The following is a 24,971-nucleotide window of genomic DNA, read 5'->3' on the forward strand; positions in this document are numbered from 1 at the left end:
GTCACCAATTCAGCTTGCATCCGCACAAAGCCATTGCAGTCCCTATCCATACTGAAGACTGTGGAAACCTACACTACATAGACAAACAAGGACAATCAACACACACTACGGAACTCTACTGTGAACACAAAGGAAAACTAAAGAACTGTGTCTAATAAATCAGATTAACAGGCAGAGATTAAAAAACTGAACTACCAACGCACACAGGTGATATAAAGTAATTCGCTGATTAGGAGCTTGAATATGTCACAAAAATGGTTTACTTTCCGACACAAACGAAAACCCAAGAACTCAGTCTATTAAATATTAAATTAACATGCAGAAACTCAAGAAACTATAGCACACAGTGGAAACTATGCAATTTGCTCCTGGGGCGCAATCGTTTACATGCCTGTCGCTGCTTGTGTTATGACCGGCTGCTGGTATATATGAAAAATATCGAATAATTTCTCCCTATCATGTTTCCTAGTGTTAATAAAAAAGTATTTCATTTTACTAATGAAGTCTTTTGAAAAACAGTCTGGAAGTTCCTTTGTTGTTGTTGTAGTCTTCAGTCCTGAGACTGGTTTGATGCAGCTCTCCATGCTACTCTATCCTGTGCAAGCTTCTTCATCTCCCAGTACTTACTGCAGCCTACGTCCTTCTGAATCTGCTTAGTGTATACATCTCTTGGTCTCCCTCTATGATTTTTACCCTCCACACTGCCCTCCAATGCTAAATTTGTGATCCCTTGATGCCTCAGAACATGTCCTACCAACCAGTCCCTTCTTCCAGTCAAGTTGTGCCACAAACTCCTCTTCTCCCCAATCCTATTCAATACCTCCTCATTAGTTATGTGATCTACCCATCTAATCTTCAGCATTCGTCTGTAGCATCACATTTCGAAAGCTTCTATTCTCTTCTTGTCCAAACTATTTATCGTCCATGTTTCACTTCCATACATGGCTACACTCCATACAAATACTTTCAGAAACGACTTCCTGACACTTAAATCTATACTCGAAGTTAGCGAATTTCTCTTCTTCAGAAATGCTTTTCTTGCCATTGCCAGTCTACATTTTATATCCTCTCTACTTCGACCATCATCAGTTATTTTGCTCCCCAAATACCAAAACTCCTTTACTATTTTAAGTGTCTCATTTCCCAATCTAATTCCCTTAGCATCACCCGACTTAATTCGGCTACATTCCATTATCCTCGTTTTACTAATAACAGTCTTTTGAAAAGCAGTCTGGAAGTTCCTTAAAGTAGTCTATTTACATTATCTGTAATTACTGTTCCTGTTAATTACAATAATTATGTTTCACTCGGACAGGATAATATTTCCTGGCAGATTAAAACAGTGTGCCGGACGGAGACTCGAACTCGGGGCCTTTGCCTTTCGCAGGCAAGTGCTCTACCAACTGAACCACCCAAGAACGACTCACGACCCGTCCTCACAACTTTAATTCTGCCAGTACCTCGTCTCCTACCTTACAAACTTCACAGATGCTCTTCTGCAAACCTTGCAGAACTAGCACTCCTGGAAGAAAGGATATTGCGGAGACATGGCTTAGCCACAGCCTGGGGGATGTTTTCAGAATGAGATTTTCACTCTGCAGCGGAGTGTGCGCTGATATGAAACTTCCTGGCAGATTAAAACTGTGCGCCGGACCGAGACTCAAACTCAGGACCTTTGGTCTACCAAGAGCACTTGCCCGCAAAAGGCAACGATAATACTTTGCAATTACATAGTAAGATTTGGATTTTAATTTAATTCTGTTTTTTAGTTTCAAACAACATCGAGTTAAAATATATGTCATAAACAGTGATCGTAACCATATTTTTGTGATTCTAAGTAAATAATACAGTTTCAAACATTCCTACCAGTAACAATATCTACTTGAGACATAAGAAAACTTCATACACATTTATTTCATCATAACAGTTCCGGAAGTGCAGTATTAGTTATACTCCCCACATTTGGCTCTGCTTAGGATTGCTGTTGACATGTTATTAGCTTTTCAATTAATTAGTGTGAGTGAAAATCTGGTGATAACAAACTTTATAGAAGACGAAAGACCAAAGCTGTTATGTTTTACTTTTGAAGGCCGTACAGTCCAGAATTGGGACACCACTAAGGCCAAATGACCATAAGCATAGAGGCATTCATCCCACTAACGTACCAGGTTGGTAAAACACAGTGTCCTGCTGCGAGAAGAAGTCTGTAACTGCCCACTGCACATTCTCATCCAAAGCGAATCATCAACCCTTCGAGGCCTTTTTTTAGGGACTGAAGGCATGATAATCGTAGGGGAAGAGACCATGAATGTAAAGCGGGTGCTCGAGTGTTTACTATTTGATATGGGGTAAATTCTGCATTACGACATTTGCGATGTGGGTGCATATGTTATCATGAAGTAGCAACACCTCTTTCACATTATTCCACAAAGGTGCTTTTTGACAGACAACCTGCCCCCATACACCCTCTTCATTCTCTGATGGATACCTACCAGTGTTTGCTCTTTGGCAGACAGGAAAAGAGTAAGAGCACATTAGTCTTGTTTGAACGCATTTGGTAATAATGACGCCTTAGTTTATATTTCCAAATTTATCGCAAGCAGCTCAGAAAGACATGAATACCACACTAATCCCTTGCCCCAAGTTAGTGCTCATATATCCACATCGAGTCATGATACGTTGCATATACACAGCAACAACTACCTCATGCAGTAACTTTTTGATCACCCCTTCTATCTTTCAATTTCACTACATGGGGACTAAATGATTATTAAATCAAGACCACAAGCTGTCGACAAGTATTGCTATACATCAGCAGGGACAGTTGAAAATGTGTGCCCCGACCGTGAGTGGAACCTAAGATCTCCTGCTTACATGGCAGACGCTCTATCCATCTGAGCCACCGAGGGCACGGAGGATAGTGTGACTGCATGGATTTATCCCTTGCACACTCCCCGTGAGACCCACATTCCCAAATTAATGTCCACACATTACATTCATAGTGCCCCTGCCCATGACACTCATTACTCGCAGCAGACAATCTTATCAAGTTCCGTAAGAGTTCGGGCTATGCATGTGCATCCAGCACAGGAGGAGGAGGTCAATGGCCAGTTAGCCTTAACTATATGAATACAGTATCTGTTCTTTCAGACATGTCCGAAAGAACAGATACCATCTTCATACATGGGAACTAGGTCGTGTGTAATTTCATTTAGGTGACGGGGAGGGTCCACACCCCCCTTGGACGCCCCTTTGGCTACATTCTTGGAAGTGAGAACCAAATGTGACTTAACCAAAAAAAAGTAAGGAAAAGTAAGTACAGAAAAAGCAGAGTAGGCAATCAAATTCATTCCCACAAAGAAGGTCAGACTGTCAAAAAGGAAACAGCCCTACAGATCAAGTCATGGAAAACACATAGTCAGAGAGGAGGATTGTAGCATACAAAGAAGGAGTACTAGAACGGCTGGATACCCATACCCACCATGAACTCAAAAATAGTTATTACCCTGGGGACTATATTTCAAATTCTGTTTCAATCAATAGCACCAATAAACGTAAGGATTCCACTTTCGGCAATACACACTCTTTCAGTAATCAAAAGATAGCACGATAACAAATGTTACAAACATAAGAACAAAACTCTCGAAATACTAGTCAACAGGACATTGGCAATCAAATGAAAAGTTGGACTTGTGTGTCAATCCACATTTTAAAATAAAAAGTGGAAACTAGTAAGGAAAAGTATTAACTTATGAAGCACTGAAACTGGGATGACTAAAGCAGTTACGTAATGGTTGGACAAAGCATAACACACTGGACTTGTAGCTCTTGATGCCAGTCCACTTCCAAGTGGGTGTTAAGAAGACTATTTAAGGAAAAAAAAAATACAGCACAGAGACTCCTAAGGTGCAATCCTCAAGATGATATTCACAAAAACTTCTTCCTCCTCTTTTGTTTCTGTAAGCCAATTTCAAATGTTTGAGACCCACCAAATCAGAATTGAACATTCTTTTCCCACCTGGTGTATTTTTGAAGTGAATATGAATAATGAAATGGAATTAACATGAACAAAAACCCTATCATACTGTACATCCACCCCCAAATGTGAAGAAGAGAAGCCTACCTTCACAAGAACTTCACCTGGCTGAGCTATCCCAGCAACCCAAAACATCTCCCCCTCCATATCTTCTCTAATTACCCTCAACTCCCCCCTCTCCTCCACAGTTTATTCTCTACCCATCACAAAATCTCTCTCTGCATTCTGCATCAAATGCTTTCCCTCTACATCTAAATTGTCACTCATTACATTCATTTGCTTCAGTCTGTCACAGTATTACTGTATTCTAGTACGTAATGCGTAGCTTCCTTTCATCGACTTTTATCAACCAAGGATACAATTTCGTAGAAGTCAAAACCTGCAGTGCTCTGTGTACTCAACAGGCAACAACAAATAAGTACTACAGGAGAGAAACCTCTACAGCCCACATTCTGTTTTCAAATAGGGCCAATCATGTCTCCATTAACACTTCTGATTCACTTCTCAAACATCAGCCATGTTTCTTACATAGTTCTACTGCTTCCACACACCAGTTCTTAATAAATTATGAAATAACAATGAGGCCATATTTCTAGGTGAACACACAGATATTATTTATGACATTTTGCAGACACGAAAATTAAAATAGTGTGCACACTCTGGACAGTGACTTCCAATAATTGACCAATTTCCTACACTGGAACGGTGCAAAAATTATATTTAACACTCACAGCATAACAAGCTGGCAAGATCAGAACAAATATGACACCATTGATTATTTGACAACTGAGGAGTGTTTTTTCAAAACCCAATGAATACAAAAAAGACAATTTTCTGGGAACACATTTTTCAAATATCATATTGAAATACTAATTACGTAAATGATGTAATTTATCGTTCGCACATCTTTTGTGGGCCCAATTCTGACTGTATGAGTTTCCCAGTCTCTCTAAATATCGATAGACGCAAAGATGGAAATTAAAGGTTTATTTATTAACATACACATTCAAATTGATTTTTCCATTTCTTTTTTACCTTTAACACTAATTACGAAGAAAGCTACTTCCCTGTTCATTTTGCATAGAAAAGCAATAATGTACCACAACATTAAACTTTAGTATCATTCTTACCCATGAATGTTTCTAGGGCAGAAGGACATAATAGCAACAAATGTTATTGCAATTCAACGCAAAATACTGGTTACAACAATGTTGTTGTTGTTGTGGTCTTCAGTCCTGATACTGGTTTGATGCAGCTCTCCATGCAACTCTATCCTGTGCAAGCTTCTTCATCTCCCAGTACCTACTGCAACCTACATCCTTCTGAATCTGCTTAGTGTACTCATCTCTTGGTCTCCCTCTATGATTTTTACCCTCCACGCTGCCCTCCAATGCTAAATTTGTGATCCCTTGATGCCTCAGAACATGTCCTACCAACCAGTCCCTTCTTCCAGTCAAGTTGTATCACAAACTCCTCTTCTCCCCAATTCTGATCAAAACCTCCTCATTAGATATGTGATCTACTCATCTAATCTTCAGCATTCTTCTGTAGCACCACATTTCGAAAGCTTCTATTCTCTTCTTGTACAAACTATTTATTGTCCATGTTTCACTTCCATACATGGCTACACTCCATACAAATACATTCAGAAATGACTTCCTGACACTTAAATCTATACTCAATGTTAACAAATTTCTCTTCTTCAGAAACGCATTCCTTGCCATTGCCAGTCTACATTTTATATCCTCTCTACTTCGACCATCATCAGTTATTTTGCTCCCCAAATATCAAAACTCCTTTACTACTTTAAGTGTTTCATTTCCTAATCTAATTCCCTCAGCAACACCCGACTTAATTCGACTACATTCCATTATCCTTGTTTTGCTTTTGTTGATGTTCATCCTATATCCTCCTTTCAAGACACTGTCTATTCCATTCAACTGCTCTTCCAAGTCCTTTACTGTTTCTGACAGAGTTACAATGTCATCGGCTAACCTCAAAGTCTTTATTTCTTCTCCCTGGATTTTAATACCTACTCCGAATTTTTCTTTTGTTTCCTTTACTGCTTGCTCAATATACAGATTCAATAACATCGGGGATAGGCTACAACCCTGTCTCACTCCCTTCCCAACAACTGCTTCCCTTTCATGCCCCTCGACTCTTATAACTGCCATCTGGTTTCTGTACAAATTGTAAATAGCCATTCGTTCCCTGTATTTTACCCCTGCCACCTTTAGAATTTGTAAGAGTGTATTCCAGTCAACATTTTCAAAAGCTTTCTCTAAGTCTACAAATGCTAGAAACGTAGGTTTGCCTTTCCTTAATCTTTCTTCTAAGATAAGTCGTATGGTCAGTATTGCCTCACGTGTTCCAACATTTCTACAGAATCCAAACTGATCTTCCCCGACGTCTGCTTCTACTAGTTTTTCCATTCGTCTGTAAATAATTCGTGTTAGTATTTTGCAGCTGTGACTTATTAAAATGATAGTTCGGTAATTTTCACATCTGTCAACACCTGCTTTCTTTGAGATTGGAATTATTATATTCTTCTTGAAGTCTGAGGGTATTTCGCCTGTCTCGTACATCTTGCTCACCAGATGGTAGAGTTTTGTCAGGACTGGCTCTCCCAAGGCCGTCAGTAGTTCTAATGAAATGTTGTCTACTCCCGGGGCCTTGTTTTGACTCAGGTCTTTCAGTGCTCTGTCAAACTCTTCACACAGTATCGTATCTCCCATTTCATCTTCATCTACATCTTCTTCCATTTCTATAATATTGTCCTCAAGTACATCGCCCCTGTATAGACCCTCTATATACTCCTTCCACCTTTCTGCTTTCCCCTCTTTGCTTAGAACTGGGTTTCCATCTCAGATCTTGATATTCTTGCAAGTGGTTCTCATTCCTCCAAAGGTCTATTTAATTTTCCTGTAGGCTGTATCTATCGTACCCCTAGTGAGATAAGCCCTTACATTTGTCCTCTAGCCATCGTTGCTTAGCCATTTTGCACTTCCTGTCGATCTCATTTTTGAGATGTTTGTTTTCCTTTTTGCCTGCTTCATTTACTGCATTTTTAAATTTTCTCCTTTCATCAATTAAATTCAATATTTCTTCTGTTATCCTAGGATTTCTACTAGCCCTCATCTTTTTACCCACTTGATCCTCTGCTGCCTTCACTACTTCATCCCTCAGAGCTACCCATTCTTCTTCTTCTGTATTTCTTTCCCCCATTCCTGTCAACTGTTTCCTTATGCTCCCCCTGAAACTCTGTACAACCTCTGGTTTAGTCAGTTTATCCAGGTCCCATCTCTTTAAATTCCCACCTTTTTGCAGTTTCTTCAGTTTTAATCTACAGTTCATAACCAATAGATTGTGGTCAGAGTCCACATCTGCCCCTGAAAATGTCCTACAATTTAAAACCTGGTTCCTAAATCTCTGTCTTACCATTATATAATCTATCTGATACCTTTTAGTATCTCCAGGATTCTTCCATGTATACAAACTTCTTTTATGATTCTTGAACCACGTGTTAGCTATGATTAAGTTATGCTCTGTGCAAAATTCTACCAGGCAGCTTCCTCTTTCATTTCTTAGCCCCAATCCATATTCACCTTCTATGTTTCCTTCTCTCCCTTTTCCTACTGTCGAATTCCAGTCACCCATAACTATTAAACTTTCGTCTCCCTTCACTATCTGAATAATTTCTTTTACCTCATCATACATTTCTTCAATTTCTTCGTCATCTCCAGAGCTAGTTGGCATATAAACTTGTACTACTGTAGTAGGCATGGGCTTCAAGTCTATCTTGGCCACAATAATACGTTCACTACGCTGTTTGTAGTAGCTTACCCACACTCCTATTTTTTTATTCATTATTAAACCTACTTCTGCATTACCCCAATTTGATTTTGTATTTATAACCCTGTATTCACCTGACCAGAAGTCTTGTTCCTCCTACCACCGAACTTCACTAATTCTCACTATATCTAACTTTAACCTATCCATTTCCCTTTTTAAATTTTCTAACCTACCTGCGCGATTAAGGGATCTGACATTCCACACTCCGATCCGTAGACTGCCAGTTTTCTTTCTCCTGATAACTACGTCTTCCTGAGTAGTCCCCGCCCGGAGATACGAATGGGGGACTATTTTACCTCCGGAATATTTTACCCAAGAGGACACCATCATCATTTAACCATACAGTAAAGCTGCATGCCCTCGGGAAAAACAATATTAAACTGAAAATCTATTGATCACTTTTCAACATTGTCTTTACAAAAATTCTTTTTCTCCTCCTAGTAAGTACCAAAGTGTATACATGGACAAGAAAAAAAAAATTCCTGGATTTCACAGTTAAAAAATACACTTTTTTCCGAGTGAAAACACACTTTTTCCATGTTAAATGCCTGCATACTTTCCCTCGCAACTGTAAAACGTATCAATCCTTTTAATGGTTAATATTTTATATGCCGTCATAGAACTTCCCGGAACTTTAGGGGGGAAGTTTTTGGTAAGAACTTTGATGTGCAGCAACATGTTCGCTGCATATTTTTGTATTACAGAAGTATAAATTCAAATTCTATCAAACATATTGTGACGCTCTTTTTAAGTCAATCATAGTTCATGTCAGCCAATGACAGCAGATATTCAGAGCTTAGGACACCTGACAGTCAGGCAATAGCAGCATCACGTAAGTAGCACAAGCACACAAATAGGAAAAGTTAATGGTTTAAATTAATATACATAGTGTAGCTACAAGAAAAGCTAAGCTTTCACATGTAATATTGGTCTTTTTTTTTGCATATGTTTTACTTAAAGATACATCACACGAATGTGTCAGTAAAATTTAAAATAATGACATAAATTTATGGTCTTCTGGACTCGAAATTCTTGTAAGTGGCTGGTCCTTAAAGTGATTTAAGAAATTAATCACACCTTCTCATATGTAACATAGATCACGTTGCATAAAAGGAAATTTACGTTGAAAGTAGACACTTTTCCAACCATCATTCAGAATATTTTCTCAAGACCTGTTAGAAATAGGATTGTTCCAGCATTGCCATAGAGCACTGAAAACATACATTACTGCAGGTGCGCAGCTAAGGTGACATAGGAAGCCAGTTTGTTCATATGTATAGAGTTTTAAGAGATCTTTCATTACGCCATAAAAGAAACAGGACACCAGATGATATTCCAAGAGCATCAGAATTTCATAAACCATACTAAAATGAATAATTCGGCTTGAAATGGACACTTGTATGTCCAGATTCACGATGAAGTAGACTCCAACCTGATATTAAGCTTTTCAGTGTGATTTTCAGGATGTAAATTTTCTTGGAGTACCAGTACTGTACTATATCATGATTGGGTTCTTTATTATGGCTTAATGCCACACGAGCCACAAGATGAAAACATGCACTTCAAATTCAGTGAACAGTTGGAACTAGCCAATACTGTGGAATGCAACACTTCATTTCACATAAATTGACTGTTTCAGTGGAAAAGATTAATAAAAGCCGAATTTCTTTAGCAAACCGGAAAAATAACTTCATCGGTCTGCCAGGTGATTACTACTAAACAGCCAAAACAGCTGGAAATAAAATAAAATCAGGAAATAAAGTAATATTTTAGCCTTCCATAATTATGTGGAAGAGGAAAGAACAAAAATCACTAAACATTAACACTGGTCACATAGAGGCCATTCCTTTCCCACTACAGTCCAGAGTGCTCTGCACATGCGCGAATCTGGCACCTTGGGCATGCCACATAATTTTTTCGGTTAGCATCTGGCTGCTTGCTGCTACTGCTGATACAGCTAACAGCCGTATTTCAAGTAGCTAGAAGCAGGAGAAAGTACTGCACATACTCGACTCAACTGTGCATACGCCCTCTGGCAGCTTCTAAAATGAATCTAATTGTTGAAACCTGTTGTAACCGTGACCGGATGGTCTTGGGGTAGCCGAGAAAGTGCAGCGGGACCAAACAGAGAGCGGCCTGTGCACAAACAAACGAACACAAAGGACGGACACGAAACAACGACGGACGATGGAGGAAGACCTTACGATGACAACATGCAAGTCCCCACACAGTCGAAGGGACCCATTGCGTTTCTGTATGACCACCAGAGGTGTCACCCAGGCACTGTATGTGACAGGCTCAAGAACGCCAGCGGCCTGGAGCCGATCCAGTTCCTGCTTGACATCCGGCCATAAGACCACAGGAAGGGGCCGGGCATGGAAAAAGCGAGGCTGTGCATCCGGACGTAGGGTGATGAACGCCTGAAAGCCAGAAGCACATCCGAGATCCGTTGCAAACAGCGACTGCAAAAGCAGAGCAGAGATCGTCCAAGTCCTGAAAAGGAACAGCCGTGGAAATGACCTAAACTTTGTTGGAAATAGAAAAGCCAAACAGTTGAAACGCATCCAGGCCAAAAATATTCGAAGCCAACGGATGGTTGACGACAAAGAGGGTAAGAAGCTGGAACACGCTTGTACGTCGCCTGGACGTCGAACTGCCCACGAAGGGGAATGGAACTGTCTCCATAAGTGACTAAACGGCAAGAGGGAGATGACAACTCAGGAGAGCCCAGCCAGGTATATGTCGCCATATTAACCAGGGAGAAGGTGGCCCCAGTGTCAACCTGAAAACTGACCTCCTCAGTGAAAATGCGGAGCATGAGAAAAAGCTTCCACGTTGACGGGTCATCCTGTGGGACGACCGATTGCAGAGCATGGACTGTATCTTGATGCCCAGGATGGGCAGCACTGGAGCGATTCAAGCGACTACTACAAACCGATCGAAAGAGTCCCTCCTTGTTACACAGCGTGCATGTGTTCCAGTGGTGGGGACAATCAGCCCGTGAATGCGTAGTAAAGCACTGTCGACAAGATGGAAGTGGACCACACGACCATCAACGAGGAGTGACTGAAGGCGCCGATGCCATAGAGACGTCATACAACGATGAGTCTCGATGGCGACAGCCTCTGTCGGCTGGGCCTTGTTGACATCGCGAGGGCGGAACCCACCGTGACGCCGCGATCACCACCACCTGCGGTCGCGCCATAAGACGCTCGTTAGCTGCTTGAGCAATTTCGAAGGAATGGGCAATGCAGAGAATCTCTTCCAAGGAGGGTTTGTCGAGTTTCAACGCTGTAATACGGACCTCAGGATCGGGAGCCAGCTGAACCACCACATCCCGGATCAGGGAGTCCACATACGAAGCCTTACGCTGCTGATTGGTGACCGTAAAATCGCATTGACGGCTGAGATCCTGCAATTCCGTGACCCAGGAACGATACAATTGACCAGGCTGTTTATGGTACTGGTGGAACTCCAGCCGAGAGGCAACCACATGGTAGCGTTGGGAATAATAGTTTGCCAGCAAAAGGCATATATCCTGGAAAGAGAGAGCTACAGGATCAGACAACGGTGCCAACTTGCGGAGAAGAAAGAACATGTCAGGGGAGGCCCAAGACAAAAACAACGACTGCTGCAAGGAGTCGCCGTGACTTGAAAAGCCGTGAAATGTTGTTTCAGCCAACGTAAGTACGTTTCCCAGTCCTCTTTAGCGTCATTAAAGGATGGAAACGATGGCGGACGTGGGAAAGAATCGGACACCCAAGGACTCAGAAGCTGTTGTGGTAACGCGTCCTGAGCATCGACTTCGTCCGTTAGCAACTGCAGCGACTTTTGTAAGATGTCTAACTGGAGCTGCTGCTGCTGCTGCTGCTGTTGCTCAAGAAGACAGACTAACCATGCCTCTATGCTAGTAGCTACCACTGTTTACCTCATTGCCAATAATATTGTAACCTGTTGTGACCGCAACTGGAATGGTCGCGGGATGGCCGAGAAAGTGCAGCAGGACCAAACGGAGAGCAGTCCGTGCACAAACAAACGAATGGAAAGGGCGGACACGAAACAATGATGGACGATGGAAAAACACCTTACGACAACAACACCGAAGACGCAACGGACTGACGGCAACAACCAAGAATCCGAGACGTCCACGATTTACGAGATCAAGTACGATAAACACGCTGTCTTATTGAGACGACGTGTCGAGTCTCACGCAACAATTAGACTCGCTGGCAGAGCGAGAGGCCGGCTCTTAAATACTCTATTGGGGGCGCCGCTATTGGCTGCTGGAACCACGTGTTCCACTGTGGAGCCCTCATACTACATGCAGGCCAGTATGCGCGCGCCGCCACAGCTTACGGCGCGATGATGCAGAGACCTCTAGGGGTCTTCGATGTCCATGACGTTTGGCCGAGATTCAAATTCCACAGCGGGCAGTGCCAGACTAATGGAAACAGTTCTCAATTCGTACTCATCGGTAGCAGTTTGTTGTTACAAAGTACTGCATAATCTTTGTCCTAAGGCCTTTGAAACATTTTCCTGTTGGCAGACGCTTGTGTGTGCACAGTGCTCTGTTGTTGTAAATGGTGCATTTCCTTTGCAACTAAAGTTTATTTTGGTTTTTCTCTTTTTTTGTGTTATTGCTGCAGTATTATTCTGCAGTAGTGGGATACAGTAATATTCTTTATTAGAGTATCAGTTCTTACCAGTCAAAATTACAAAATTTAACTGAAAACTAAAATAATGAAAATTTCCCAGAATTCTGAAAAATTCCCATGTGTTTCCCAAATTTCTTCCAGATGAAAAAATTCTTGGGTTTTTCCCACATTTCCTGGGTGTATACACCCTGTGCCTTATAAGTTTTAAGATATATTTATTCTTTTACTTGCTAATCATGTTTTTGTTTTCCAAGGTAATTGCTTTCCTCACATTCTGCTTGCAGTTTCTGAATTTTCATACATCAACCTTTTCCATTATAACTGTGTGAAACTGACAACACCACCTGCTTCTTAGACTTTTCATAAGTCATCACTCAATAAGCAGTTATTCTGAAACATCTCAGACCGTAGAGCTTTTAGTGCACTGGACCTGAGATCCTTTGCTTCCTAATCTTTATTTACTATCTTAACAACACTGTGTTGGTCCAGCACTTAATAGTGTTCAGTTAGTGAATGAATATGTTCTATTTCCAGACGTCTTTATCAACTGTAACAAACACTCTGCCAAGAATACAGCTGTGATTACGAAAAGAGGAAATAACATACTAGCTAACTAAATTTTCTGCTTTTGACCTTGAAGGCCATTAGTGTACACATCATTAATGTACTTATATTTTGACGAGAGCAGGAGTCAGAAAATAAAGGAATTTCACTTTGACAATTTTCTGGCTGGGGCACCTCACCGTATCTGAGAAAATCCAACTGAGCAAAGGCTACTTGGCTGAACCCTTTTGGTCATTCTGTTTCAAGTATAAAAACCAATCCTTTCCCTTGTCTCAGCTCGAGAATGAATCATAATGCGCAAATTGTATAGGCAAACCTGACTTGAATAGAACATTTCAACCATGGCGAGCTTTGGTATTGGCCGATTCTGTTGTACAGTACATCAAACCACACTTTAAGCGCATTAGGATTTTCCTCTTTCATTATCCAACATAACTTTTTTGCACAAAGTGTGGACAACCTATGAGTTGCTATTAATTGATTCTTTTCCTCCAAACTTTGGTATGTTTGAGAGTCTGTGTTTGGGATGTTGCAGTACATCCAGGTACTGCCTGTCCAGCTTTTTTCTTATACTGTCCTTTATTGAAACAGAATTCTTCTTTGTTGTTTCTTTCTTTATGTTCCTTCTCCTGACAAAGCTGGCTTGAGCTGAGCAATAATCATGTGTTAATTTCTATTGTTGGTTCAGCATGTGCTTTCCTACAGTTTACATTCTTTTCTTTATTGCAGAAAACTCTCATATTATCATTGACAGTGGCATCCTACACCGTCATTCTTCATTCAGGTCTCTCAGAAGTAAAGCACATTTTGCTTTTATTGACTTTTGCTTTTACTGGTTACGAGTAAATATTGAGAATAGCAAAAACTCTTAGTTTTCAGATCTCTATAACAACAGAAAATGTCAGCTTTTGACATAACTGTTTTAACAAGTCATGTACTATAGATAAAACTTCACTCTAATATTCTTCACACATGTACAAGGGCAAAAAATCTGTTAGGAAACAAAAGAAAGAAGTGTGGAGATGATTATACTGATTTACTTCAAGAACGTGGTGGATCACCACTGTACAAGTGAAATGTGGGTCTTTTGTTTAGAAATACTTGTTACTGAACAATAAAAATAAGAATAAAGTTTTCTTTTCAGTGAAAAAACCCAAAAACAGCATATGTTCCAATCAATTACATTAAAAGTAGATATATTACTCACCAACTATTAATTTATTTAGTGTAGCATCCAACTCCTTGAGAAGTGCTTCACTTTGGACAGGGTAACAATTCCGTGTTTCGTAGTGTTCTGGCTTTTCAGATGACCCCAGAAAAAGAGTTGGTGGTATCTGGTATAGCTTTACGACTGCTGACGTCATCTTCTCTTCCCTTATCCTGTTATTTGGATTTGTTTCTGCCTCTGTCAATTTTTTATGCACATCTTGAATCTGTAGGCTCTTCCAGTAGTCTCGATGGGCATATATCACATTCAGAATTGATTCTGTAATGCTGAAAATGAAATTTAAATTATTTTGGAGCTGTTTCTTATTCTGCAATAAAAATGCAGGGGACATATCTGTAAATTATAAACTAAACTATCCTCCTGGACCAAGACTAACAAAATACAATGCCTCTTCAAAATAGAGGCAATTTCACTGATCATTATAATCATGAAAAGTAAGTTTTTTGTTCTGTTATCTGCTGTGTGCATCTTGCAATTTATTCTACCAATGGCTTAAGACATATGAATACAAAAGTGAGTCTTTTATGAAAACTTTTCAGAAGTATCACTTCTTCATGGCAGAAGTGTCATTAACAGAAATGTGTGCTTTCTGACATTTCAATATAGAGTCATTGAAACATATTGAAATAGTTTGACATCATCTCTTCTTAACTAGAGTACAATGGTTACAACCAGACAGAAAGTTCTGGCTGCTGACACATAATAGGCTGTTTTTTTAAGAAGTTTCAAAAGAGTCATTTCATGTCAAACTGCCTAATTTTTGAACATTTTCCTGCTTGCCTATCACAGATGAAATTTTATGTGAACATTCACACACGTCCCCAATGAACACTGGTAAAGTTTGAAGTCACTGAAGCACTACTGAACAAGATATAGTCACTTCTTTGACCCCATGCATGACTTTGTGCAGAGCGCACATGAATTTCTGGTGACTTTGAGCTGCTATATCTCTGACAATATTTTGTTTAATAATATGGAATTTGGCCATCTCTCACAATTTCATTACATTCTCTAAATAATAATAACTAAAAGAAATCTGTGAGCTATATTCAGCCAGAAAACTTTAGGCAAAGTTAAAGAAAAAATTGGTGACTGAAAAAATTTTATGTTTGGCTTGTTGTATCTCAGGGAGTAACAATATGACCAACTTGAAACTTGTTGTATACTAACCTAGCAACACAGTGTTCTCAAATATAAGGGGCGTTCAAAAAGAAACGAATCGTAGTATGGAATGCGCAAACCGGTGACAGGAGGGTAATATCGTGGCGTGTTTAACGAGGTGTGGTTCCGACCAGAGCGTGAAAGTTCACAACCCATTGCTAGAGGGCATGCATGCATGTCATGTGACTATACAGAACTAGCAGCAGCATACATCAATCACCCAACGCTGCCAATCTAATTGCAAACAGTGACATGGAGGTGTCAACAGAAGAGCAAAGAGGTGGTATTAGTTTTCTGACAGCAGAAGGAGTAGGAGGAACACATATTTGCTGACTAATGTCACAAGTGTATGGCGGACACTGCATGTCCCTTGCAAGGATCAAGGCTTGGCACAAGCACTTCAGGGAAGGACGGGTGTCGTTAGACAATGATGCACAGTTTGGAGCACCATACTGCATTACCGATGACATCGTCCAGCTGGTGGATGCTCTCATTGTACAGGATCACGAGTGACAGTGAAAGCCATAGCCGCTGTGGTCAGATTGAACGTCAGAAGTGTTCACACCAATATGAAGGAATGACTGCACATGCACAAAGCGTGTGCCCAATGGGTGCCCCGCAGTCTTCAACCACACCAAGAAGCATGTCGAATGGCCCATTGTCTTGCTCATCTGCAGCACTATGCTCAGGAAGAGAATGCTTTCCTGGCAGGAGTGGTGGCTGGAGATGAGTCATGGTGTCATCAGTTCGAACCAGAATCAAAACTACAGTCTCCAGTGGAACCATCTAGGGTCAAACAGTCCCAAAACAAGCCAAGGCCGTCAACACAAGTGCAGGAAAGATTATGCTGATGATCTTCTTTGACCGAGATGGCGCCCTTCTGATTCACTTCCTGCAGCATGGGACAACAGTGAATGCCAAGCGTTACTTGCAAACCTTGACCACCCTTCGCCAAGCGATCAAACCAACACAACCAGGCAATCTCACCTGTGGGGTCATTCTACTTCACAACAATGCAAAGCCTCATATGGCCAACACAGTCACGGCACTCCTGCAAAAATTCAAATAGGATGTTCTCGGCCACCCTACATACACTCCGCTGCAGAGTGAAAATCGCATTCTGGAAACATCCTCCAGGCTGTGGCTAAGCCATCTCTCCGCAATATCCTTTCTTTCAGGAGTGCTAGTTCTGCAAGGTTCGCAGGAGAGCTTCTGTAAAGTTTGGAAGGTAGGAGACGAGGTACTGGCATAAGTAAAGCTGTGAGGACGGGGCGTGAGTCGTGCTTGGGTAGCTCAGTGGTAGAGCACTTGCCCGTGAAAGGCAAGGGTCCCGAGTTCGAGCCTCAGTCTGGCACACAGTTTTAATCTGCCAGGAAGTTTCATATCAGTGCACACTTCGCTGCAGAGTGAAAATATCATACTGATGGAGTTATTACCTGATCATTATGATGCCTGTATGATAATGAGGTGAATCAACAACATTACTGCAATCTCAATGGAACAAAATGATACACTGATAAAATAGCTGGCCTCTGTGGCCAAGCGGTTCTAGGCGCTTCAGTCTAGAACCGCACTGCTGCTACAGTCGCATGTTCGAATCCCGCCTTGGGCATGTATGTGTGTGATGTCATTATGTTAGTTAGGTTTAAGTAGTTCTAAATCTAGGGGACTGATGACCTCAGATGTTAAGTCCCATAGTGCTTATAGCCATTTGAACCATTTTGATAAAATTTATGCATCCTCACTGCCCAGCTAATTCATTTTATTGGCCCAAAAGAAAGGATATTTGTTGAGATCAGAAAAACAGCTTATTTCCACATATTCTGTTCTATTCTGTTCCCTTAATATCATCTGGGCAACAGTATCAATTTCCAGAAAATGAACTGCAGAAAGCGGCTCAAAAATTTCGAAAAATGTAACTGCAATGTTGAGAAGTTTAAAATCAAAGCTGATATTACTTTTTGCTTGCCACCTGAGTGAGATACTCCAACAGATTCGAGAAGTGACAGGCTAAACACGGTTGGCGTGTTTGTTGCTGTTAGAAGTGGTTTATCTTGTCTAGAAATTAAAGTAGATACTTCCTGTAACTTAATATGGGCGAGGGTCATTGTTGGCAACCAGAATAAAATAAAATTAGATCCTTTTACCGATCTCCCAATTCAGATGATACAGTTGCTGAACGGTTCAAAGAAAACTTGAGTTTGATTTCAAACACTTACCCGACTCATATGATTGTAGTTAGTGGTGACTTTAATTTAACCTCGACATGTTAGTGCAAATACATGTTTAATTTTGGAGGTACACATAAAACATCTTTTGAAAGTGTGCTAATGCATTCTCTGAAAATTATTTCAAGCAGTTAGTTCATGATCCCACGCAAACAGTAAACGGCTGTAAAACACCCTTAACCTCTTAGCAACAAATAATCCTGAGTCAATACCGAGCATCAAATCCGATACAGGGATTAGTGAACACAGGATTGTCGTAGCGAGACTGAATATTGTAACCCCCAAATCCTCCAAAAATAAATGAAAAATATACCTATTCAAAAAAGCAGATAAAAATTCACTTGATGCCTTCCTGAGAGACAATCTCCTCTCCTTCCAAATTAATAATATGAGTGTAGACCAGATGTGGCTTGAATTCAAAGAAATAATATCGGCAGCAATGGCTAAAAAAATCCAATGGCTAAAAAAATATAAGCTGACCTCCGTGGAAAAATTAATAACTCTGGCTCAGATATCTCCGTTCGTCTTCTCTGCTCCCTTGGTTTCCGATGGACGGAAATTCTTAATGGAATGCAGAGACATTGCAGCTGTAAGAGCAAAGTTTTTGCATACAATGCATTTCTTGCGTGCTGAAGACACCAGGCTTGCAGTGTACTTGGATGAAACTTGGGTTTTCCAGAACCACACCATTAAGTATATATGGCACGACTCCAAAGGAAATGGAGGTTTGAAAGTGCCTACTGGTAGAGGTGGCCAATTAATCATTGCCCACACTGGTTCATTAACCACAGGCTTCATACCAGAGGCCAAACTTGTTTTTCGTGGTGGGAAAAGTTCTTGCCAATCCGATTACCATTAAGAAATGAGTGGAGAAGTTTTTAAGAATTGGTTTATTCGACTGTTGTCTACGCTGGAAAAAGGGCCAATTATCATGATGGATAATGCCAGCTACCCCTCCATTCAGATAGAAAAGCTGCCACATTGAAATTGGCGCAAGGCAGATATTATGGAGTGGTTAAAGAGAAAGAATGTTTCATTTTCAGTCAATGAAATGAAGGCTGAACTCCTGTCTAAGGAATAAATCGTAGATGCCAAAAAGACTTACAAATTGATCAACTAGCAAATGAAATGGAACACCCAGTGGTACTCTACCACCATATCATGGCCAGTATAATCCCACTGAATTGATTGGGCCTCCAAGTAAAGCGAGTAGTAGTGAAAAGAAATACTACTTGCTGATGCTGAGAAACTAACACACGAATGTCTTGACAATGTTACTCAGCAGGACTGGGAGAGGTGCGTAAAACACGCAGAAGCATTGCAAGAAACTGATTTCTTGAACCAGGGTTTAAAGAGACACCATAACGGAATCTGTGATGATACACTTGGCTGAAGCAAGCAACAGTGAATCTGAAGACATGGAGCCAGACGATCCTTCGGTTTAGATAAGTGCCGTCTATATAAAAAAGCTGACTTGATTTAAATGTTTGTCTATTCTTTCAGTTATACAGGACATACAGCGAATGTTTTTCCCTTACATTACATGTCTGGTAAATTTATCAAAAGTGGTGGCGATTAGTTTACTCGACAGTAACTGTCAATTAAAATAACATTGTCAATTCTGCATTAATTAACAACAGTTTTTCCTAAAAACCTGTATCGAATGTCTTACTGCATTCCGTTTACTTGTCCATTTGAAATTTAACTCCTTTTTTTCATAGAAGGATTTACTGGCTGTTTCGTAGTAAGGGTAATGCAGTTCATAAAATGACAAAACGTTGTGGTGCTTCTATATCGACTGTATATACAAACAGTGCAGTAACATCACAACAGTCCCAGCACCTATTATGATTCTCCGAGAAGAGCATAGAAATTTATGATATTGGACGATTTTTACAAAAAGCAAGAACATAGAATTGTATTACTTTAGTATGACAAAGGATAGTATTCGATGGCTTGAGAAATACAGGGTAATGTCCATGATAAAATTGATTATTTTGGACAGTCACTTCAATGTACAGTCTTCTCTATCCATTTGGTTTTTAATTCAGAAACTGTAATGATGGACGAAATTTGTAACACAAGACAGGGACATTGCAGTAGTAAGAACGAGGTTTTTGTGTACCAAGCACATATTGCGTGCTGAGAATGATAGGCTTACAGCAAATTTAAATAAAACTTCGGTTTCACAAAACCTTTCACGCATATATTTTGCTCGACTTCAGTGAAAATATTGGATTCAAAATAACTACAATTACTTTAGTGCAGTGTATATTGGCATTTTGAGTGATGGATGCAATGACAAAGGATATGTATTAGCTGCCAGTAAAATATTTTCAGGAAGTATGGTATATTCTCGGTCATATTAAAGCGAGCTGTCCGAACAAAACTCTTGGCGACGGCCTACAATGACTCATGCACTGCTGTGCATGGAATATTGTGGAAATAATTTGCCTCTGTACGTCTGAAATGTTACCAAAAATAATTTTATAGTTTTCTTAACAACTTTTTCGTGGGAAGTTTCTTCGCAGCCTTACAGAATGAAAATTGATCAGTGACTAATATTTTTCGCTATGTAGTCGGCACAGTTTCACACCTCTTATAATATTTTATTTCTTACCTCAGAATACTTCTATGTTTCCGAAATAAAAGACACAGTATATGCATCTGCAAATTTTGAGGATATTTTTTTTCCCATACCAAAACATTAGTGATTCTGTTACTACCACAGGCTGAAGTAAAAAATTACTTTCCTCCAAAATATCTTGTAATGTTAGTTTTCATTTTTTTCCTAGCAGCTAGTGAGAAATAATAAGAGTGTAGTGTACTGTACCGCCATTGCTATCGACCCTCGTATCATACAGGATTTGTTTTTTGTTAGTATAGATCAGTGTCGGATAGACCGTCAGTGACAGAGCACCTCGCGTTCCTGCTGCTAAAAAGGCGAATACACCATTCATTTGTTGTATATTTTTATGAGCTTCAAATGGGAGGGACTGCAATAATGGATAGGAACTGTGATTGCTGTGTACAGATGCGAGCTGAGTTGGCGACCCTTCGCTCACAGCTCCAGGCTGTGTTGGCTTCCTTCACACAGCTTGAGGCTACTGCCAATGGGCATCTCTGAGGGGGATCGAGCGCGGGGATGCGAGGGATGTCGAGCACATCCCACGTGGCCCCCGTTCGGTCCACTGCTGTGACCACCCCAGGTACTGCCTGCACTGAGGTTGACCCCTAACCCATGGTGGAGTGGGAGATCATTCCAAAGTCTGGCAGGCATTGAAAAACTTTCCAAGGGGCCGATCGTAGGGCCTCCCTGGTTCATTTGACGAAAAGATTTCGGGCGTTATCTGTGGCTGACAATGTCCCTGAGCCGAAAGCAGTCGTCCACCATGTTCCAGACGAAGCTTCTTGGCCCACAGGGTCTGGGTGTTCACAGAGGGTGGGTTTGCTGGTAATTGGGAGCTCCAAAATTAGGCGCATACTGGGGCCCAATAGGAACAAGGTTGGCAGGGGTGGGGGAGGGGAGGGGGGGGGGGTTGAGGAAGCCAGAGTGTGCACTCCATGGGCATACTGGGGGGAGTCATTCCGGATGTGGAAAGACTGCTTCCAGATGCCATGAAGAGTACAGGGTGCAGCCAACTGCAGGTGGTGGCTCATGTCGGTACCAATTACGTATTTCACTTTGGATTGGAGGAGATTCTCTCTGGTTTTGGGCAGTTAGCAGAAATGGTAAAGACTGCCAGTCTTGCTTGCGAGATTAAGGTGTAGCTCACCATCTGCAGCATCGTCGATAGAACCGACTGTGGTCCTTTGGTGCAGAGCCGAGTGGAGAGTCTAAATCAGAGGCTCGGGCACTTCTGTGACCGTGTAGCCTGCAGACTCCTTGACTTGCACCTTCAGGTGGTGGGTTTCTTGGTTCCGCTTAATAGCTCCGGAGTCCACCACACACAGGAAGCGGCTACACAAGTAACAGGGGCTGTGTGGAAGGGGCTGGGCAGGTTTTCAGGTTAGAGGGTCTCAGGAAACCACAGAAACGGCGTCCGTCTAAATGGGGGCAGGTAAAACACAGAAAGGTACTTGCAGAAATGATCAGTATTGTAGTTGTAAATTGTCATAGTTGTGTTGGGAAAGAACCAGAGCTCCAAGCCCTAAAAGAAAGCACTGAAGCTCAAATAGTTATACGTACAGAAAGCTGGCTAAAGCCGGAAATAAGCTCAGCAGAGATAGTGTTCAGGAAGTATAGATTAAATGCAATTGGTGGTGGAGTATTTATTGCTGTCAGAAGTAGCTTGCCTGTAGTGAAATTTAAGTAGATAGTGCTTGCGAAACAGTATGGGTAGATATTGTACATGACCCAACTTGCTTTATTTGTTCATGAGACCCAGAAAATATTAGATACAGGCTCCCAGGTAGATGCCATTTTCCTTGACTTCCGGAAGGCATTCGATACAGTTCCACACTGTCCCCTGATAAACAAAGTAAGAGCCTACGGATTATCAGGCTGGACTGAAGAGTTTTTAGCGAACAGAACATAGCATGTTGTTCTCATAGGAGAGACGTCTACAGACGTTAAAGTAACCAGTGGTGTGCCCCAGGGGAGTGTTATGGGACCATTGCTTTTCACAATATATATATAAAAGATCTAGTAGATAGTGTCGGAAGTTCCATGCAGCTTTTCGCAGATGATGCTGCAGTATACAGAGAATATGCAGCATTAGAAAATTGCAGCGAAATGCAGGAAGATCTACAGCGGATAGGCACTTGGTGCAGGGAGTGGCAATTGACCCTTAACGTAGACAATCGTAATGTACTGCGAATACATAGAAAAAAGGATCCTTTATTGTATGATTATATGATAGCGGAACAAATACTGATAGCAGTTACTTCTGTAAAATACCTGGGAGTATGTGTACGGAATGATTTGAAGTGGAATGATCATATAAAATTAATTGTTAGTAAGGTGGGTGTCAGGTTGAGATTCATTGGGAGAGTCCTTAGAAAATGTAGTCCATCAACAAAGGAGGTGCCTTACAAAACACTCGTTCGACCTATACTTGAGTATTGCTCATCAGTTTGGGATCCGTACCAGGTCAGGTTGACAGAGGAGATAGAGAAGATCAAAAGAAAAGCGGCGCATTTCATCACGATGTTATTTGGTAAGAGCGATAGCGTTACGGAGATGTTTAGCAAAATCAAGTGGCAAACTCTGCAAGAGAGGCGCTCTGCACCGTGGTGTAGCTTGCTGTCCAGGTTTCGAGAGGGTGCGTTTCTGGATGAGGTACAGAATATGTTGCTCCCCCTACTTATACCTCCCGAGGAGATCACGAATGTAAAATTACAGTGATTCAAGCGTGCACGGAGGCTTTCCGGCAGTCGTTCTTCCCGCGAACCACACACGGCTGGAACAGAACAGGGAAATAATCACAGTGGCAAGTTAAGTGCCCTCCGCCACACACCGTTGGGTGGCTTGTGGAGTACAAACGTAGATGTAGATGTAGAATCAGACTAAACGATTAATTGGGTCAGTTTACTGACCCCCCGACTCAGAAGATATAGTTGCTGAACAGTTTAAAGAAAACGTTAGTCTCATTTCAAATATGTACCCCACTCATACAATTAGAGTCGGTGGTGACTTTAATCTACCCTCGATATGCTGGAAAAATTATACGTTTAAAGCCAGTGGCAGGCATAAAACGTCATCCAAAATTGTACTGAATGCTTTCTCAGAAAATTATTTTGAACAATTAGTTCATTAGCCCACTCGAAGCGTAAATGGTTGCGAAAGCATACTTGACCTCTTAGCAACAAATAATCCTAGACAAATAGTATCTTGATGAATACACAGGGATTAGCCACCCCAAGGCACTAGGCTGAATACTGTAACTCCTACAACCATCAAAAAGAAATGCAAAGTATATCTATTAAGAAAAGCTGATAAAATGCTCATAACACCTTTTTAAGAGACAGTCTGCACTCCTTCCAATCTGATCATGTAAGTGTAGAAAAGTTGTGGAATGATTTCAAAGAGACAGTATCAACAGCAATTGAGAGATACATACCACCTAAATTAATAAGTGATGGTACTGATCCCCCATGGTACACAAAACAGGTCAGATCGCTGTTGTAGAGGCAGTGAAAAAAAGCATGCCAAATTTAAAAGAACACAACATCCCCAAGATTGGCAAAGTTTTGCAGTAGTTCGAAATATAGTGCGTACTTCAATGTAAGATGCTTTCAATGATTTCCACAACGAAACTATCTCGAAATCCGGCAGAAAACCTAAAGAGATTCTGGTCATACATAAAGCACACCAGTGGCAAGATGCAATCAATACCTACACTGCCCGATAACAATGGTGAAGTCACTGATGACAGTGCCACTAAAGCAGAGTTATTAAACACAATTTTCCGAAACTCCTTCACCAAAGAAGACAAAGCAAATATTACTGAATTCCAATCAAGAACAACTGCCATGATGAGAAACATGGAAATATATATCCTCGGTGTCGCAAAGCAGCTTAAGTCACTTAATAAAGCAGGGCTTCCGGTCCAGATTGTATACCAGTCAGGTTCCTCTCAGAGTATGCTGATACAATAGCACCATATTTAGCAAGTATATTCAACCGCTCACTCACTGAAAGATCCATACCTAAAGACTGGAAAATTGCTCAAGCCACACCAATATCCAAAAAGGAAAGTAGGAGTAATCCGTTGAATTACAGGCCCATATCACTAACATCAATTTACAGTGGGGTTTTGTAACATACTATATTCAAACACTATGAAGTACCTCGAAGAAAACACTTTATTGACACATAGTCAGCACGGATTCAGAAAATAACATTCTTGCAAAACACAACTAGCTCTTTATACTCATGAAGCAATGAATGCTATCAACAGGGGATGTCAAACTGATTCCAAATTTTTTGATTTCCAGAAAGCTTTTGACACTGTTCCTCACAAGCGTCTTCTAACGAAACTGTGTGCCTATGGAATATCGCCTCAGTTGTGCAACTGGATTTGTGATTTCCTGGCAGAAAGGTCACAGTTTGTAGTAATAGATGGAAAGTCATCGAATACCCAAGGCCCTCTATTGTTCCTGATCTATATTAACAACATACGAGACAATCTCAGTAGCCGTCTTAGATTGTTTGCAGATGATGCTGTCATTTACCAGATCTCAGTAGCAGTCTTACATTGTTTGCAGATGATGCTGTCATTTATCGTCTTGTAAAGTCATCAGAT

At 40.9% G+C, this 24,971-nt stretch overlaps 1 protein-coding gene across 9 annotated transcripts in view; it reads right to left on the reverse strand.

Annotated features, from left to right (window-relative positions):
- Positions 1 to 24,971, reverse strand: part of LOC126477859 (histone deacetylase 6) — a 329,968-nt gene that overhangs the window by 132,315 nt on the left and 172,682 nt on the right. For all 9 annotated transcript variants that reach the window (XM_050103654.1, XM_050103653.1, XM_050103652.1 and 6 more), the window contains one exon: positions 14,315 to 14,601. In XM_050103654.1, coding sequence (XP_049959611.1) covers positions 14,315 to 14,601 — 287 coding nt within the window. The remainder of the gene's footprint in view (positions 1 to 14,314; positions 14,602 to 24,971) is intronic.

Source organism: Schistocerca serialis, chromosome 1 (assembly GCF_023864345.2).
Source record: "Schistocerca serialis cubense isolate TAMUIC-IGC-003099 chromosome 1, iqSchSeri2.2, whole genome shotgun sequence".
Taxonomy (NCBI): domain Eukaryota; kingdom Metazoa; phylum Arthropoda; class Insecta; order Orthoptera; family Acrididae; genus Schistocerca; species Schistocerca serialis.